An 18858-nucleotide genomic window follows, 5' to 3' on the forward strand; every position below is an offset into this window, starting at 1 on the left:
TACCAATGACTTCAAAAATGGTGCGTGCTGCTTCTTTGCTTTACACACCAGCATTTAAAAAGGATAGAGCATGGATAACCAACCATAGATCAGGCTTTTATGGGCCAAAAAGTAATGGCCTTCTTCTGTGTTGAAGCCACCATGTAAGCGAACTCGGATTACTATTAGAACTCGTCAAGGTATGACACTATTGTTTGGTAGCTTCATCAAACTTTGAGTTGGGGGAAGTTTTTCTACCTTGGTCTGATTCTTACAAAAGATTTCCCAGCAAACCTTTTCACTTCCCCCTTACTGCTGGCTTCAGCATATACGTTATTCAAGCCTCCCACCACCTCCTGTGATGGTGGGACCGAAAGACTGAAGTGCGGGATGGGATGAACTTGTGAAGAAGAGAAAGTGGAGGAAATTCCATGAGCAGTCGGTGTTAGGAGCCGATGTGATGATGGACCAGTCTTGACTGGCATGATCGGATTTTAGGCCAGACTAATCAGATTAATCAAATTGCATGGGGATTCTCTAATCATTGCCCAAGAGACTCGACGTTTACCAACGGATGGTCAAAAGAGCATAGAGGTGCTGAGGAGGAAGGAGCAGGATGGGTTTGAGGAAAAGTTTGACGTGACAAGGTGCACTTTTTGAATGGTTTCTACTTAGGAGATGTGTGTCGGAAAAGAAACGGACTGAGTGAGTCCAGTCATTCCATAAAATGACTACATTGCTTGGTCATCCACTGAAGTATGTGAACCAACACCAATTCAGCTGGAATTGGGGTAGAGTCCCCATAGAATATGGAGAGCAAACAGGGGTGAGCAGAGAGCGGAGAGTCATTGTTTGCAGAGAAAGCATCGTATATGGAATAATTTGTGGTTGGGGGTATAGACTACACAAAGAAACAATAAGTTGTTGATGAGAGATACACAATACCAAACGTACTCCATATGGTTAGGGGGGACCAGTGAGGGGCACGGCTTGCGGGGAAGGGAGGAAAAACATACACAGACACCACCAGCAATGTGGCAATCAGGGCTGTCAGAGAAATGGAGACAATAACAAGGGAGACACACAGAAGAAGAAAAAAAACACATATCGACACCACCATCTTGTGAAACAGTAAGTGTCTGGGTGAGCTGCAGCAGCCTGGATGGACAGATGTGTGAAGTTGGAGTGCGGACCTCTGGTATTTGTGGACCAAAGGTGTGCTGCATTGATTATTCTGAATTTATGATGAAGAGGATAGTTTGACAACCTGAATTCATCCATTTGTGTGATGAAAAAGTCCTGCTTCCAGTGTTAAGAAAAGTTGAGATACCGAATAAATACCGCTTTGATAACTACGGCAAGACATTCATGTCACTGAACACACAAGGACACGCAAGGAACTTTGGCACAGGGGGAGGTCATTTGGCCCATCATGCCTGCACTGCACCAACCCCAGTATCATCACCCATCGACACACAAGCCAATATCTGCATATCCCTCTATCTTCAATGCATCCAGGTACCTGTACAATTCCCATTTAAACGTAAGCACCCCCTCCACTGCCACTACCTCGTCGGGAAGACCATTCCATGCATTAACCACTCTCTGACTGAAAGACCAACACCGAAAAACTGTCGGAACTCTCATCTTCTTTACCCTCAAGCTATGATTTATAATACTTGCACTGTCCACTCTGATGAAAAACTACACCGCACCGATCTTGACCACATGCCTCATTACCTTAAACATCTCCATCAGATCCCCTCGTAATCACCTCCTTTAAAATGTATAAAGTTCTGTCTCCTTCAAACGTTCATCATCGCTGTGTCTCGCTCGCCCCAGAATCAATCTCGTAAACCGATGCTGCACCCTCTCGAGGTCAAGCACGGCCTTCCTCAGATGTGGTGACCAAAACTGTACCCAGTATTACAGACGTGGCCTAACTGAATTCCCAGAGTGTTAAAGCGACCTCTTTTGATTTATAAATGATCCCCCTCCAAATACAACCTACAACCTTGTTGCTTTACCCAGGCGCGCGAGAAGGTATTTTGAGTCGGGGTGCTGAGGTGCTGTCTATAATCTCGGCTACAGTATTTGGCAGGGAAAATATAAGCTCGATTTCTCTCTCCCTCCCTCTCTGTCTGTCTGTCTCTCTCTCACCCACTTCGAGTTGCAGGTGCTAGGGGGTGCTGCAGCGCCCTCAGCACCCCCCTTCCCGCGCGCCTGGCTTTACCTGTAGCTGCCTGGCACTGTGCTGCCTGCTTACCTCCCATATCTATTACCACCTCCAGATCCTTCTCCTGTGTGACACGCTCCAAAATTATCCCTTACATCCTGTAATCTCTATTTTGATTGTTCTTTCCCATCCCCAACACCTTACACTAACTCAGGTTAAATTGCATCTACCAGACTTTTACAGAATCTAGACTTTCCTGAAATCTGATCACCACCCCCTCTCTACAATCCACCTTACCTCCAAAAACATTGTCATCAGCAAATTTAGAAAGCCTACTCTTCACCCCACTATCCAAATCATTGATGGAAATAATGAATAGAAATGGTCCGAGTCATGATCCCTGAGGGACCCTCCTACTTACATCCTCCCAGCAAGACATCCTCCCACTCACAGCCACTCTTTGCTTCCCATCATTAAGCCAGTTTCCAATCCAATTAGCAACTTGACCAGCCTTCCATCTCGATCTCCCATCCATCCTTCCAGCCCCTCCATCTTTGGTGAACGTTCAAGAAAAAAAAATATATACCATCAGAGATGGGGAATCCCCCACCATTGAATGACCGTTTTTACAGCCATTTTTCCCTGCTGTGCAGGGGTTGGGCTTTTTCTTGAGGCAATGTTTTATGGCCAGATGCCCTTCCTGACGCCAACCCTGGTCGCCTCTTACGAAACACAGGGATATGGTACACCTATTCTTACCGGGGCATACACCGGGACCAGTACACTGGTACTCATTTCACCGACCTCGGAAGGATGACAGGCTGAGTCAACCCCCTGGTGTTAATTCAGCAGCCAATGGGGCTTGAACTCAGGACCCTGGGATCCCAAGCCACCACCCTAACCACTAAGCCAACACCAGGCTTTTAATCCCCCACCATTGAATGAAAAAGGTCATACATATTCCAGATAATGAGGGAGGTGAATTGGAAACAAGACATCATTTGGTCATCATCTCGAAAAAGTTCCCCACGGGTGAGGAATGTAGTAACCAAAAATAATTGAAATCAGATAAGCGGTTTTCCATTTATTACAAAGAACATTTTTTTCAAGATGGCCGCCCCAGTCGGCCATCTTGGATCGGTCACGCCCAAAATCAATAGGGTTCTTCCTTTTCAGGTGGTACATGTGTGACCCAAATTTCAAATCGATATGGCAAACAGTTTATGAGTTAATACACTCACAGCTATAAATGTTGACGCCCGGACGGACGGACGGACGGACAGCCAGACGACCTGGGTGACAACAATATCCCCCTTCCACCACGCGGCGGGGGATAAAAAAAACCACACACGTTAGCAAACCCTCACCTTGGCTAACAACCTCCGATGTGGTACCTTATCAAAAGCCTTGTTAAAGTCTAGATATAGTACTATTGTTACGAATCTGGAAGCCATTTGCACACAAACAGACAGCAGTCCCCAAGTTCAGTAATTTCGATAAGTATGTGTTTATAGTTAGAATCCATCCCCTGTGTCTAAAGGGAATTTCATGTGTGAGCTGCGGGTTTATTTTTTTCGTTAGGTTTTTATCAACTACTACAACAACAACAGCGGACTGTCGCCATTACACACGTGGCCTTAGGTGAGGAGGTAGGCGGAGCTACAATCACCCCAGCTCCGACTCCGCCCCAGAAAGGTGGGAGTTGCCCCGCCTACCGTGAGGGATGGCCAGCGAATCGCGCAATGCGGCCGTCCAATCAGGAGGCGAGTGGTGAGAAAAGAAATCCCTCGGACCTCAAGAGAGGCTGAGTCATCGGCACGTTCTGTCTGGCGGTCTGGGTCTGCCTCACCTGGTATCGCCGGATCAGGGGAAGCTTTTTCAGTCTTGATTGACGGTCGCCTCGTCATCTCTCGCCTCGTCATCTCTCGCCTCGTCCGCCTTCGTGCTGGCTGGCGTCCACCACTCCTTCCCTCGTCCCTGGTGCTCGGTGCTGCGTTGTGGCGGTGGGTTCGAGTCCCGCCACCGGACAAGCTTGACCAGACTGCATGCGGCGGACAGGTGCAAGTGTAGGCTCTTGCCCTCAAGCTCACCTTCCCTCCGAGCTGAAAGGCCAAAATAAAGACCCGAAGGGGTCCATTTCTTGTGTGTGTGTGTGTGTGTGTGTGTGTGTGTGTGTGTGTGTGTGTGTGTGTGTGTGTGTGTGTGTGTGTGTGTGTGTGTGTGTGTGTGTGTGTGTGTGTCGCCGTCCTGTAAGTAGAAACTGTTTTAAGTGCCTTGTACATTGTAAATTGCATTTCTTATAGTCGTGATAACTCTGCTCTCTGTGCTCCCCTGCCCCCATGATAAATAAACCCCCCCAATTGTTCAATGTACCAGCTCGTTATCTGCCACTTTCTTCCATTGGTTTAGCACGGTACATATTGGGAATTAGGGAGGCCGTTCGTGCCGTAAATTGTTCATTTGGACCGACGGATCTTGGTAATCCCCACTCGGTTTACACCCGGATCGGGCTCGGGAGACGGCCCGTTCCGCCTGAGGTCCATCGAGGGTGTGGTTTTCCCCGGTAGTTAGACGACGTGGGTACTTAGGTATATTGAAATTAGGCAATTAACCCTACCCCACGCCATCAAAATATTGGCAACCACGGTCCGCGAAGGGACCCGTGACCTTTTGGACTTATCCGAGTCACGACCTAAATTCCGGGGTGTTCGGTGGAGACGACCCTACTGCTCCCCCTATCGGTGGCTCCTCGCCACCGACCCCCGGCGCACAACACTATGTCCACTGCCTTTCCATCATCCACCCAATCAAAAACGACTTCATCGAACTCCAATAAACTTGTTAAACATGATCTCCCTTTGGTAATCAATGTTGACCACCTTTAATTGGTTTGAAATTATTCAAATGGTTCCCTATCCGTTCCTCAATTAATTTCTCCAACATATTCCCCTCAACTGAAGTCAAACTAACAGGACCATAGTTCAATAATCAATCTCGAGATCCGTTTTTAAATAATGGTGTTACATTTGCTACTCTCAATCCTCCGGTACCTGTTGTGACTCCAACGAGCTATTAAAGATATCTGCTAACACCACAATGATGTGCACTACAACCCCCGACAATACTCTGGGATGCATATTATCTGGCACTGGAGATTTATCATCAATTAGATTTTTTTGAGCTACTTCTTGACTCTATCTACTCCAACTTGGATCTCTTCTAAAAGAGTCATTCACTTGTTAGGTCATTCATTTCGTGTGCAGCAGAGGGCTGTGGGTTATGTCATTTGCTCGGGTGCAGCTGTGCCATTCATGCAGTGCCCAATGTATCTTAGAACAAAAATTTGTAATTTGTTCACGATGCCGGCGATAGCTCGCCGACTCTTTTCGAAGGACACTGTGGGATTTTTAATGTCCACCAACTAATGCTGGCAGAAGGGACACCCAGCTTGGCGTCCATACGAGGAATGGTTCACATAATGATGTCTCGCCCTGCCTGTGAAACACCAGGACGAGAGTTTATAGCTGGGTTTAGATTCTAACCCAAGCTAAACATAGCTCAGAGGTGAGTGTACATATCTCCCATCCATCCTTCCAGCCTCTCCATGTTTGGTGAAGGTTCAAGTTTTAAAAAAAAATACCACACATATAAACCATAAGCTCTCAATCTGTGAGCACATCTGGAAACCTATAAGTTTTTTCCCTTCTCATGAGATATTTCACACTTAATTACCAACTAAACTTGGCCTGCACGTGAAGCACAGAACCATGGTGAACACCGGCGCACCTTGTCCAAAGCGTGTTCCTTGCAATGCTCCTTTGGCTGATCCAAAGCCGAGCTCGCGGCAGACCACACTGGCAGCCAAGAGTCCCCACCTGTCGTCGCAAACAGCCCCCCACTCATCCCGCTTCAGGACTTCGACACGGCCCTCACCCAATCTTGCACCACCCTTCAGCCGGACCAGAGGTTGCTGAATGGAGAGAACGTTTTGGATCATATTGTGATTTCCGGACGTGGCATTTGATACACCGTGAAGCAGCTGATATTTCAAAAGCTCAGAGATGCAGCCCTCATGTACGACTCATGTGCACGACCATCAAAGCAACAGCGGTAACAACAAAGGCACTCAAATTTTCTTTTTTGTGAACATTTTGACACTATATTTAACTTAGCAATCTTCTTCTTCTTCTTTCGGCTGCTCCCGTTAGGGGTCGCCACAGCGGATCATCCGTGTGATCCGCATAGTGATTTGGCACAGGTTTTACGCCGGATGCCCTTCCTGACGCAACCCTGGTAGCCTCTTACGACACAGGGATATGGTACACCTATTTTAACCGGGGTATACACCGGCCCAGTATACTGGTACTCATTTCGCCGACCTCGGAAGGATGACAGGCTGAGTCAACCCCCTGGTGTATTAATTCAGTGGCCCAACGGGGCTTGAACTCAGGACCTTTTGGATCCCAAGCCGCTGCCCTAACCACTGCGCCAACACACCAGGCTATATTTAACTTAGCAATACGATGTTTTATTGGAAAATAAACAGAAGGTTGGTGAAATGCTGAAAACTCATGGCTGCAGATACACATGTAACAATGCACTACAATCAATTTGTGTGCAAGATAAGTTTTTCTAATGAACCATCACGGACGTACTCTATCATGTGATCGTGAACAAAAACTAGTAGCATTTACAAGTGGTACACATGATGCACAAATTAATGTAATAATCATTCATTTATGCTGCAATGAACAAAAATACTCAAATTCATTTAGAATTCACAAACAAAAATAAAGACTTCAAGAATGATAGATGTTGATTATTTATTTATTTACTTGTACACTGACTACGGCTCGTAAATAAGCTTGGGGAACAGTCAAACTGAGCCAAACGCCCGCGGCATGCATCCCACCTCAGCACGGAAGGCCTTGTTGAAGCCGTTGCTGCCTGAAACAAAGGCAGGCCCAGCCTGGCAGCTGATGATGACAGGATGACCAAATGCACAGACTGTCATATTATTCGTCTTTCGTGCTCGGCTGTACTTGCAAGCACCCAGGTGTACCTCATTTCCAGTGCAATTTACTTGCTTCAGCAGGTATGAAGTATGATAGCGCTGAGTCAGGATATACCTATGGATAAAGTGAATACAGCACAGAATATTAAATACTCGCAAATACAACCCGTCGCCTATCTGACAGGGGTATTAAGGAGGTGGGCTGAGAGAGGAGGGAAGGGAGGGAGAGAGAGGAAGAGAGGGATGGGGATAGAGAAGAGGCAGGGGGGAGGGGAAGCTAAGAAGGGGGGAAGAGCAAGGTTTTAGAGCTATGCTTCACCAAATGTTGCTATACCGTGGGAGGGAAGGATGTGAGGATGGGGTGAGAGAGAAAGAGAGATCGGAGTATGAAAAAAGAAGAAGAGAGAAAGGTGAGGGTTAGAGGTGGGGTTAGTAAAGAGAATGATACGTTATGCTTAATGACCGAACACACACAAAAAAACAAGCTCATGTCAGAACAGCTGTACACACAATGACACAACAGAGTTTATAATGTAATCTGCTGGCACATTTGCAAAAACTTTGATATTCCGGTTCCAGAAAACTTGTCGGAACATGAACCAAAAGTAATCACTGAAAACATGGAAGTACCTACCGCTCATGTAAGAAACTAATGATCCCATCGAGCGTGAACATTGAAAACAAAGCGTTGCGACCAGATATACTTAGATACCAAAAAAAAGAGAAGGCATTGCTGAATGAGGTGTTAATAGCAATGATTTTGGACTAAATGATGCAGAAATTAAGAAAATGACCAAACACCAAGACTTCAAAAATGAAGTGGGAAGATCCTGGAAGCTGAAGAATGCCAAAGTTATACCAGTGATAGCTGGACCCACAGGATTGATGACAAATAACCTCACAGAGATATTAAACATAGGGGCAGTACCCCTGGGTGCTCACCTGGTAGTGGCTGGATGAGATAACCAGGCAACCACTGGTCGGTATGGATGACCCACAAAGTATAAAATGGAAAAGAGAGTGAATACCGATGGATTTTTTTTTTCATGCAATGAACAAACCTTGGTACATCATGGGTGATAAAGGTTGTCGGCAAGTTTCATCAAAATTGTGTGTGTGGGTTCAGAAAAGAAAGTAAATACAAATTTTGGGGGTAAACCCCCCTGTAAGTACCCCTTAAACCCTAATTTTTTAATGTCGTTAACAAACTTTCGTAAATCATGGGTGGTGAAGATGGTTGTCAAGTTTCATCGGAATTGTATGTGTAGTTTTGGAGAAGAAAGCAAATACTTGTTTTGGGGGGGCAACCTTTTTCGTATGTCATGAACAATCTTTGGTACGTCATGGGTGATGAAGGTTGTCGTGAAGATTCATCGGAATAGTGTGTATCGTTTGAGAAGAAAGCCAATACCTCTTTGGGTAGGTAACCCACTCCCCCCCCCGTAAACACCGTCTGTAGACCCCTTTAGACCCCTTTTTTATGCCATCACGGGTGATGTGGGTTGTGGTTAAATTTCATTGAAATCGTAGGTGTAGTTTCTGAGAAGAAGTTGCAAGTATTTGTGGACGGACAGAAGGATGGAAAACGTGACATCCCATAAGCTTCCCGGAACTACTTTGCAGGTGAGCTAAAAACCATCCCTGGGAATATTATTACAAACGAACTACAGTTGGAAACTGTCTGGGTTTCAGGGACGATCCTGAAGAGAGCCCTCGGCACAAAACTTTGAGAACAGAAAACGTCACAGCTTGGTCCATGAATCGTGACCCCTTACTGAAATAAAGGTGGATACTTTGAACCTGCCCTGGCAGGACTCCATTCCACTTTCTGAATCCCGAATATGTAGATACCAATCAAACACACACACACACACACACACACACACACACACACACACACACACACACACACACACACACACACACACACACACACACACACCCTATTAATTAGTATTGATACATATACTGTACATGTATATATGTACTCACGTGTTGTGCAACTCGCGTGTTGTATTAAGCAATAACGGGTGCTCTGAGGGTGTGGGGATGGGACCAATGGGGATTGCATTTGATTTTTTTCATTTATTTATTTTCGAGTTTTTTTTGCATTTATTTATATTTTCATTTACAGATCATTTCTGATGGTTCTGTGACTTTTCCTGGTGTATGGGCTTCGATGCCTGTCAGCGTACAAAATTACTGCGCTTCCCCATTGTCTCGGGTTGTTCACCTGTATTTTTTTCATTTATTTATTTATTTGCGTTTTCATTTATGGATGCTTTCCATTGCTTCTGTGAGTTCTTTTCCAGGTGTATCAGCTTCGATGTCCATCGGCATACAAAATTTCAGCTTTCTACGTTACCCGGAAGGTATTGATCTTTGATATCAGTCAATGAGTCAGTATGAGTCCGTGTTAGAATGAGCTTTATTAGGGGTATATATTACTCTATGTATGGGGGGCTGCAAAAGTAGGTATACAGTAATGTATACAGTACAGTAATACGCTCCTTGTCTGTTAAATTACTAACCATCGTTACATTTCCACTTTACCTGCAAATAAAAGATGTATTACAGAAAAAATTACGAAAATAAAAATATTAAAAATGGTAATAATGATTTTAATGAATCCTTGCACCACTATTATAATACTGGTAATACTGGTATAATCCTGACTGTATACCTACTTTTGCAGCCCCCTGTATATAGAGGGGACCACATATATATATATATATATATATATATATATATATATATATATATATATATATATATATATATATATATATATATATATATATATATATATATATATATATATATATATATATATATATTACGATCGGGAGCCTGGTGTTGGCGCAGTGGTTAGGGCAGCGGCTTGGGATCCAAAAGGTCCTGAGTTCAAGCCCCGTTGGGCCACTGAATTAAAACACCAGGGGTTGACTCAGCCTGTCATCCTTCCGAGGTCGGCGAAATGAGTACCAGTGTACTGGGCCGGTGTATACCCCGGTTAAAATAGGTGTACCAGATCCGTGTCGTAAGAGGCAACCAGGGTTGCGTCAGGAAGGGCATCCGGCATAAAACATGTGCCAAATCACTATGCGGATCATACGGATGATCCGCTGTGGCGACCCCTAACGGGAGCAGCCGAAAGAAGAAGAAGAAGAGATATATATATATACATACATATATATATAGATAGATAGATAGATAGATAGATAGATAGATAGATAGATAGATAGATAGATAGATAGATAGATAGATAGAGAGAGAGACAGAGAGAGAGACAGAGAGAGAGAGAGAGAGAGAGAGAGAGAGAGAGAGAGAGAGAGAGAGAGAGAGATATACACACATGTATGTTTCCTTTTCAACTGAGCCCAAAAAACTGCTAAACATTTGCTTTGCAGGAGACAGAGTTCACCATTCTCTGATTGCCACATTTTAGTCTTTTATGTTTGACATCGTAATAAAGTTGGGTTTTGTGGATATCAAATGTGAAATTACTTTATTATTTCACAATTGCGAAAGAAAATACTTCTTTCTTTTTAAACATTGATAACTTGTGCGAAAGTATAGGCACAGCTGTGCTGGGTTTCCTCAATTTTAGTTTCTAATTGTACAAGTAGGATCAGTTTCACTTCATTTTCATCATCCATCACCGGTTTTTTCCTGTTCTCATCATGCTTTTAAATTTCAATAACAGCAATGTTTTGAATCGCCTTTGTTCAGAGACTCACTTTTCCATACAAGCCACTTCATCCAACAGATGAGATGGAAACGGTGTTTCTCTTCTCAACAGCTGAACATACTTGCCAATAAGTTTCTTGGCTTTAATTCCTGTCCATTTTTACTTTTGTAAAAACGGACTTCATCAAAATAAGAAGTTTTGTTTTCACTTTTGCATAATCATATGTTGAAAACCTGAATGTTGCTGTTATAAAAATTAGCCAAATTTATGTCGGCAATAATGAAATATCGGGACGTCCACAGATTTACATTTTGGAAAGAAAATGTTCATGACCAGCAGACGTTGTTCCATCACAATCCCACAAGAAAAGTAAAATGTCAAAAGATGTTGTGATGGTAATCCATGAGAGGATTGCAGTGTCACATTGTGGTAATTTGGTGACATTCCTACCTTGTTATTGTTCTTCATTTTTCTTCTTCTTCATCCATCACAATGCTCCAACAAAAGTAAAATGTCAAAATATGTCGTGATGGCAATCCATAAGATTGTGATGTCGTATTGTGACACCACAATGTGATGTCATTCCAACCTTGTTTGGTTGTTTTTTTGAGATGTCATCCCTCTGTTTTTACATTAAAAAAATATATATTGTGTATATATAGATTGGCAACCTATTTTCTTGCTGTAGCCTTTTCTTCCTCCCTCTTCTTCCTCTTCTCATGGAAGTGGCAAAACATTTTCTTCCATCGACCAGCTACAGTAAGATCTCTTGGCATAGCCATGTTAATAGAGAAAAGCTCGATCAGAACTCCGTTCAAAGTTATGGGAAAGCTCATCGAGAGACGTCCAAAAAGGGCTTAAATAGCTCTTGTTAATATGTAATGAAAAAGGTCGTCATGTGATGGTTCTGGAAACACCTCCCTAACCCCCTGTAAGTGTAACATCCATGATATATGGATATACCCCAACCCCACTCCAAACTCCAACTGCGCTTTGATGTAAAGACCTTTCAAAAAAGGTCGCGACGTGTTCGGTACATAATTTTTGAATGGCCCCTTAGATAAGACATCGTTAAGAGGTCGGAGATATCGATAATATTGGAAGAAATGAAGCATACCTCACCTGTGATTGAATATTTCTGTGATCGTGACCAGAAACCATTTGAAAATCGAAAAAATTATTGGTTACCAGCTCTACCCATTATGATATCTCCACATTGAATTTTTACACTGAATTCCTGTTTCTACCAATAATACAAACTTGAAAAATATTACTCATTTGAGGTGTGACATCTACGATCAAAATAATCAAACATCTACAATCAAATTACGATCAAAAATGAAATCACGATGTTAACTTGGTTCTTTTAAACTATAACATGGATATTTGGAGGTGTATATTTGGTGAAGTTAGCTCAGGTGGTAGCCTTTTTTGTACAAACCCTTCTTTCACCCTTGAGAGTTATGTCAGTAGAGGATAAATGGGGTTTCTAAGGCATCCGTACAAATGAATGGGGAAAATGGGAAAAACTCTGAATCAAGCCCAAAAAGCCCAAAACAGGAGACTGGTTCCCTCCCCCTCCCATACAAATGAATGGGGAAACCTGTCTGACTGAAGGCCCAAAAGCCCAAAATAGGAGACTGATTTCCTCCCTCTCCCATACAAGCTAATGTTAAATTGAGACTGACTGAAGCCCCAAAAGCCCATTATAGGAGACTGATCTCTGCCCCATTGATCAAATGTAAAATTGAGACTTATTAATTAAAGCACTTCTTTCCTTTCATATTTTCATTCCATTCAAAGAGTGATCCAATGAATATTTGTTCATGTTCTACTTTCGGGAATAAATTAATTTTCTTATTATATTCATCACCATCGAGTATATTCACAAAGATTACTTTGGAACTTAGTTCTTGGTTTAGATGTCTTTGTTGAGCAGAAATAAAATGATAAACTTCTCTCAATGCTCTTGGTTGACCACCTCCTTAGCCACATATCATTTTGAGATTGCAGTAAATTGTTTTTCCATTGTTTAATTGTTAGCAATCAAAGTTTTCAGTCCATTCAAGGATATTAATTTCTTTCTTTGCATCCTCAAACTTATTTGTAATTAAATTTATCCGCTTATATGTTTTATCTACTTTTACCCCGGTTATTTCTTCAATAAGACTTATTTGATATTTCTCACATTCTTTATGTTTCCCATTTAAATACCAAGGCTGATTACATGTCCACTCTTTGGTTTGGTTATTGCTTGGTTCTATCATTTATAAATCAGTAAAAAGACGGTGGTAGCCCCTTAACACTTCTACTTATAACCATAAGGGACACTCTTGATTCCATTCTCTAAAATATATCTTTTATCATCAAAAGCTCCTAATGCTTTCTTATTTATCTCTTCTGTATATAATTGATGTTCATAACTTCTTATTGTATTCATTTTTCTGTACTCTTCCTTCTTTAAGGTTAAACACTTGTAATAATGTTTAAAGTTTATTGTTTCCTTGATTATATTTTCCTTTATTCCCTTTAGCTTCTTATCACACCTTTCAATGTTATTATTATCAATATACGTAAAAGCATAAGACTTTGATCTCAAACCCACAAATTCACTCATGACATTTCCACCCAACTCATCCTTAAACTTACCAATAACCTTTTTATTCTTTAATGAAAACAACATACTTTCAGACTTATAATTACTTGTATCATACATATCAATATTGTTACGAATTTTGCCCGCCCGGTGTGCGATCGGCCACGTAACTCGAACAGCGACGCGTTGCCCACCGGAACGGACAATTCAGTCGTGACCCTCCTGGAACTATCACCAAGGAGCTAGTCACGGGTGGGGGTTTAACCTCACCACAACCCAGTCCGCATTCTACCCGCGCGAAATAGGGTGAATCGCCGAAAGTCAATATACCTAAGTACTCGCACGGGTAACCTACCAAGGGGTTGTACCACGCCACAGGTCGATTCCGGACACGAACCGCTTAAGCGGCTCGTTCCGTGCTACAGGGATAACCGAGCGGAGTTATCGTCGACCTTGACAGTTCACATTGGTTACCGGGTGTTTTAAACCCACTATCAATCCCTTATGTGATGCAAGATGGAGATTCAACAAAGGAAAGGACGAAGTGAAACGGGGGAACAGTTCAACAAGCAAGCACTTTATTTCACACACGTAAGCAGGCAAATAGGAACAAAAGCAGGCAAATAGGAACAAAGGAAAGCACTACGACCGAATAAAAGGAAATTATTTACAGCACAGTCACTTATACAGGTTTTACTTGTCGGACGGGCGCCACAAACACACATACAAAAGCCCGAAAAGAAAAGAAAAGAAGTGACTTCCCTCATGGACCGTCGAGTCCTCCTCTCCTACTACCGTCAGCACGGTCGCGCCTGGTTCCGGCCTCCCACGCGGCCGGCGAACCCTCTCCGGCACCCCTCGTCCGGACGCGCAGGTCCACCACAGGCTGCACTGCGGCGCCTCCCGTCCGCGTCTCCACCAACAGGCCGCGCTGGGCCATGAGCGCGGGAACGAGAGAGGAGGAAGGGAGCGCTTTGGAGAGCGAGACCCAAGGAGAGAGACCGGGCCTTTTTGGAGAGAGAGCTGGTGCCTTTTTTGGAGAGAGCTACAGAAAACATGAGCCACGATCAGAGAGAGAAGTTGAGCCTCGCATCCATTTGCCTTTTGTAAGGCAGGGCTCCGCCCTTCGCCGCGCGGGGCTCCGCCCCGTTCGCGGCTCCACCTTCCTTCGAGGCATTTCCAGAAGGCTCTCGAAGGGGGCATTCCCCCACTCCGACTGCCTCACGCCGGGCCTCCACCAATGGGGAGGGAGCTGCCCTGCCCCCCTTCCCGTGCCAGCCTTAGCACCACAGAGGGGTGCGCAAACCCACGCACTAGCGCAAGTTTCTTTTTTTTGCCGTTGTCGTTGGTTGGTTTGAGGTTGTTGGATCCAAAATAACGATAAAGAAAAGAAAAATGGCTATTCAAAGCGTCGTAGCCCGGATGAATCACACATATTCCCCCTAAAAAACAGGTGTGGACGAACTACACATGAACTTAGCGTCATAACTGATCTAAGGACCCTTTATGGTGTATTGCGAATTTCCACAGCCGTAACAATATTATCAATTATATCCTCATATACATCACTTGTCTTAATTTCTAATATAAAACCATCTGTAACCATATTTAACAATGACACATTATCCTTCAACTTTGATTTTAAATTATTATAGTAATCGTCATACATTAACGACTTTGACAAGTCAAGAATTGATGTTCCTATATAAATAGGTTTATCCATTTCAATACTCTCTTTTTTCAAATGAATAGCACAAAAGTTCTCTGAAAACAGTTTAAAAGTTTTAAAAACTTAAAAAAAAAAAACATCAAAATTTCAGCGTACGCCAGCATTTTACATACATTTTTATACGTTGCCATTGCTGCCTAAAACGTCAAGGTGTGACAGGGCCCTAAGATATAAGGTTCACTTGAGTGACCCAGCAGTATTGGCGGCGGAGGTTTTGCATTCTCCCGAGTGCTTCCCCTCTAGTTTGTGTACGATTTATTTGGAATTGGAGAAACAGTATCTATCTTTTCAAAGATACTTTCAAAATCGGCATATATCACAAACGGATGTTTTATATACTGAAACGCAAAACAAACTTACCACCTTTTAAACCTTCAAATATCAACAATAACACCGCGTGTAGTAAATCTGTGAACTTATTTGTGGACAATAGTGTCCTCACTGTCAGACAAAACGGTCACGGGTGGTCACTTGAACCTTCAATGGTCACTTCATAGCACAGCTGTTGAACAGCCGTTTTGACTGTCAGTGATCAGCCAAGGGGTATGGGATGATTTTAATGAGCTGCACGTGATGTCTTGATATTGTCTTTAGAAAGGCCAGTGCAAAATGGGCATTTCAATCAACATGCTACGATTGTCAAGTGATCAACGGCAGTGTGCCTTGGGCATACTGCAAGGCGGATTGAGCTACCGTGAGGTGGCATGTCGTCTTGGCTGTTCACACCAGACGATATCGGCCCTGGTGGACAGAGACACCCTCCACAACTCTGCAGATGACAGACCTCGATCAGGGAGGCCAAGAGTCACCACTGCAAGGCAGGACAGGCAGATGGTCCTAAGTCAGATGGCTTCAGACATTGAGGACTGAGTGGGACAGAATCCAGCAGCAATCCATCCAAAGACTGGTAGGCAGTATGCCCCGACGATGCACTGCCTGTATCCAAAACAATGGTGGCCACAAACGCTATTGAAAGGGGACTGACATTGCACCCTGTGCTGTTCTATACTGTAGAACAAACTTATGAGATTGTGTATCTTGGTCAAAAACTTGACATGTCATCAATAAAATGCCAATGTTTCAATTAGCAATTGTTGGTTTGTTTTATTTTGAACTGTTACACTTTTATTACATTTCAAACAAGTGTTGAGTTTCTTTTGCGTTTCAGTATAGATTTGTTAAAATCTTTGAATGATATGTTTGAACCTGCTTTTGGTAAATTGATTATGGTTGATTTATGATTACTACAATATTTCGAATGTTGATTTAATCGTTCTTTTGTGTGAAAGGAGTTGAGGCATCTCTTACAAGGATACGTTTTACATTTTCTCTTATATAGTTGTGATTTGGTTAATCTTGAGAAACTTTTGATGAAAGCATAATGTGATTTTTCTTTGAAGTAAAGTCGAGAAGGTCAATGTGTGTTTCATCATTTTTATAGTTGTTGGAAATTTTTAATATCTGAACTTTGTATCTGTTAATCCATATACATTAACAGATAGATTATTCATTTTCTCAAATTTAGGAATATCTCTCAATGGCATTGGAAACTTTAAATCTTTAACATTTAATGTATTCTCGTATTTCTTATAACGTTCAACCCTTTCAGGATTCCATTGTGGAGGATGAAAGTGAGCAAGAACAGACAATAAAAAACATTTATTATCTTCGTTTTGAATATTAACAAATGCTTTCTTAAGTTTTATCTCTTTTGGTAAATCAATATAAGAAGAAGCTTGAAGAGGAACTGATTTTAAGATGTGTATATCTAAAAAGATTATTTTTGTAATAGTAAATCCACTACATACTACAGTGTTATCAACATCTTTTTCTTGTCTCTGGAGTTCATCGTAAACATCACATCTTACAAAATCTTGAAATTATGAGATAAAGTGAGGGATTGTCCTCATATAGGGAGTAGTTTCATTGTCTTGTCTTACCATATTCAATTTTACTCCCATCTAAAACTTAAAAGTTTTCATTTCACTTAATGTGTTTTTAATTATAGTTTCAATACTTTGTTTAACCATATGAACAGCTTCCATGATTGAAGATGGTCCAGGGTCTTGAAAACGAAACAATCTTATTTTTATATGCCCCATCAGTGTTTTCAATGGAGAATTTAGCTTCCCTTTCTTCATTGTTCTTGTGTTTGCTTGATTGAAGGTGTTTATTAGAATATTTTTTAAAGAATATAATCATCACATCTATCACAATGTTTTGTTTCTTGGTCAAGTGGAGAAATTTGTCTGAAAAGATTGAATGTGTGTTTGTTGGTTTGAAGGTGTTTTTTTATAACATTTATATTCATGATTACAAACATTGCAGTACATTGTATTCACCATATTTATATCATAAAACTTTGCTTAAAATTAAATTTTCTTGATGAAAATTTCGTTTAATTTATAGGTGAATCTGTGCTTAAAACCATTTTATTCTCCAACTTTTTTCACTTAAAAAATACAATGCATCAAGACACAAAAGACAAGTTTCAATCAATCTCTTCATTTGTAAAAGATACTGAGAAATATGTCAAGGATGTATAATTGAATAACGATAAATATAACAACTATTGGATAAAAACAATTATGGTGAATAATATGAGTTGTTCAATTTCCTTCAATGGAAGGGCTTTTAGTATATCTGGAAGAACATCAATTAAAGTAGCTCAAACAAAAGTTTCTCTTCTTCTGGTAATATATTCAAAACTAGAAAAAGCAATGAAACAAGAAAAAGTATCAAAAAAGAAAAACCTTATGGATGAAGCTTAAGAAAGAAAAGATAAGACCATCAGTAATATGCAAGGAGAAATATGTATTTTTTTCAACAACCCTAAAGATGTAAATCCTGATGAAATAAAGGATGTTAATATATCAGGTGAAATGACATTTCGTTTAGTTTATGATTTTTAGTGGACCGATAGGTACCTTTTTGAACTTGTTCAGATTATTAGCTTATCTGGAATTGGAATTCAAGGTGAGGCATTGTCATCATGCACCATCCATCTGTCTGTCTCCTATTTTTACTTCTCCAGCCAAACCGCTGGGCCTATCTGGCTGAAATTTGGCAGCAACGTTCCACTCCTGACTGCTCACATGGATTCCAAAGCTCATTCCGATCATGTTACTGGAAGTGTGCCAAAACGGTGTACTTAGTAAATTCCTTCAAGAATCTTCTCCAGACCCACCAATCAGAATGCTACCAAATTTGGGTTGCAACATTAGGCCAGGGCCCAGATAAGCTACAAGTCCAATGGTCCTATTTTTATTATTACGATTCAATGAAACTTGCAGTAGACCAAAAGGTCAAACCATCAATTGGAGGAACTTGAAACTTTGACCACCTATCGGATACCACTTAAAATTATGCATATCCAAAGGATTATGTCACAGGTCACATGACTTGGCAGCCATATTGGATTTAATGAAATCTTTTAAACTGCATTTCCTCCTTCATTTTTTAATCGAGTTGAAACTTGGACCACTTATATTACACCACTTGACTTGGTGTATACCTAAGGATAACATCATTGCTCACGTGATATGGCAGTCATATTGGATTTCATGAAAACCTTAAAAATGCATCTCCTTCATTTTTTGATCGATTGAGTTAAAACGTTGCCTAATCAGATCCAGGCTGCTGTTCACTTGTTCATTCAGAGTGGGGCGTCTCG

General features: G+C 41.8%; 1 protein-coding gene across 3 annotated transcripts in view; it reads right to left on the bottom strand.

Annotated features, from left to right (window-relative positions):
• The window catches only part of LOC147035411 (lysyl oxidase homolog 2-like), a 201714-nt gene that overhangs the window by 103640 nt on the left and 79216 nt on the right, over positions 1 to 18858 (bottom strand). For all 3 annotated transcript variants that reach the window (XM_085897886.1, XM_085897904.1, XM_085897895.1), the window contains exons 5-6: positions 7068 to 7284; positions 5942 to 6125 (exon numbers count right to left, since the gene is read on the bottom strand). In XM_085897886.1, the coding sequence (XP_085754012.1) occupies positions 5942 to 6125; positions 7068 to 7284 (401 nt within the window). The remainder of the gene's footprint in view (positions 1 to 5941; positions 6126 to 7067; positions 7285 to 18858) is intronic.

This window comes from Eptatretus burgeri, chromosome 1 (assembly GCF_056783735.1).
Source record: "Eptatretus burgeri isolate ZD-2024b chromosome 1, Ebu_testis_v1, whole genome shotgun sequence".
NCBI lineage: Eukaryota > Metazoa > Chordata > Myxini > Myxiniformes > Myxinidae > Eptatretus > Eptatretus burgeri.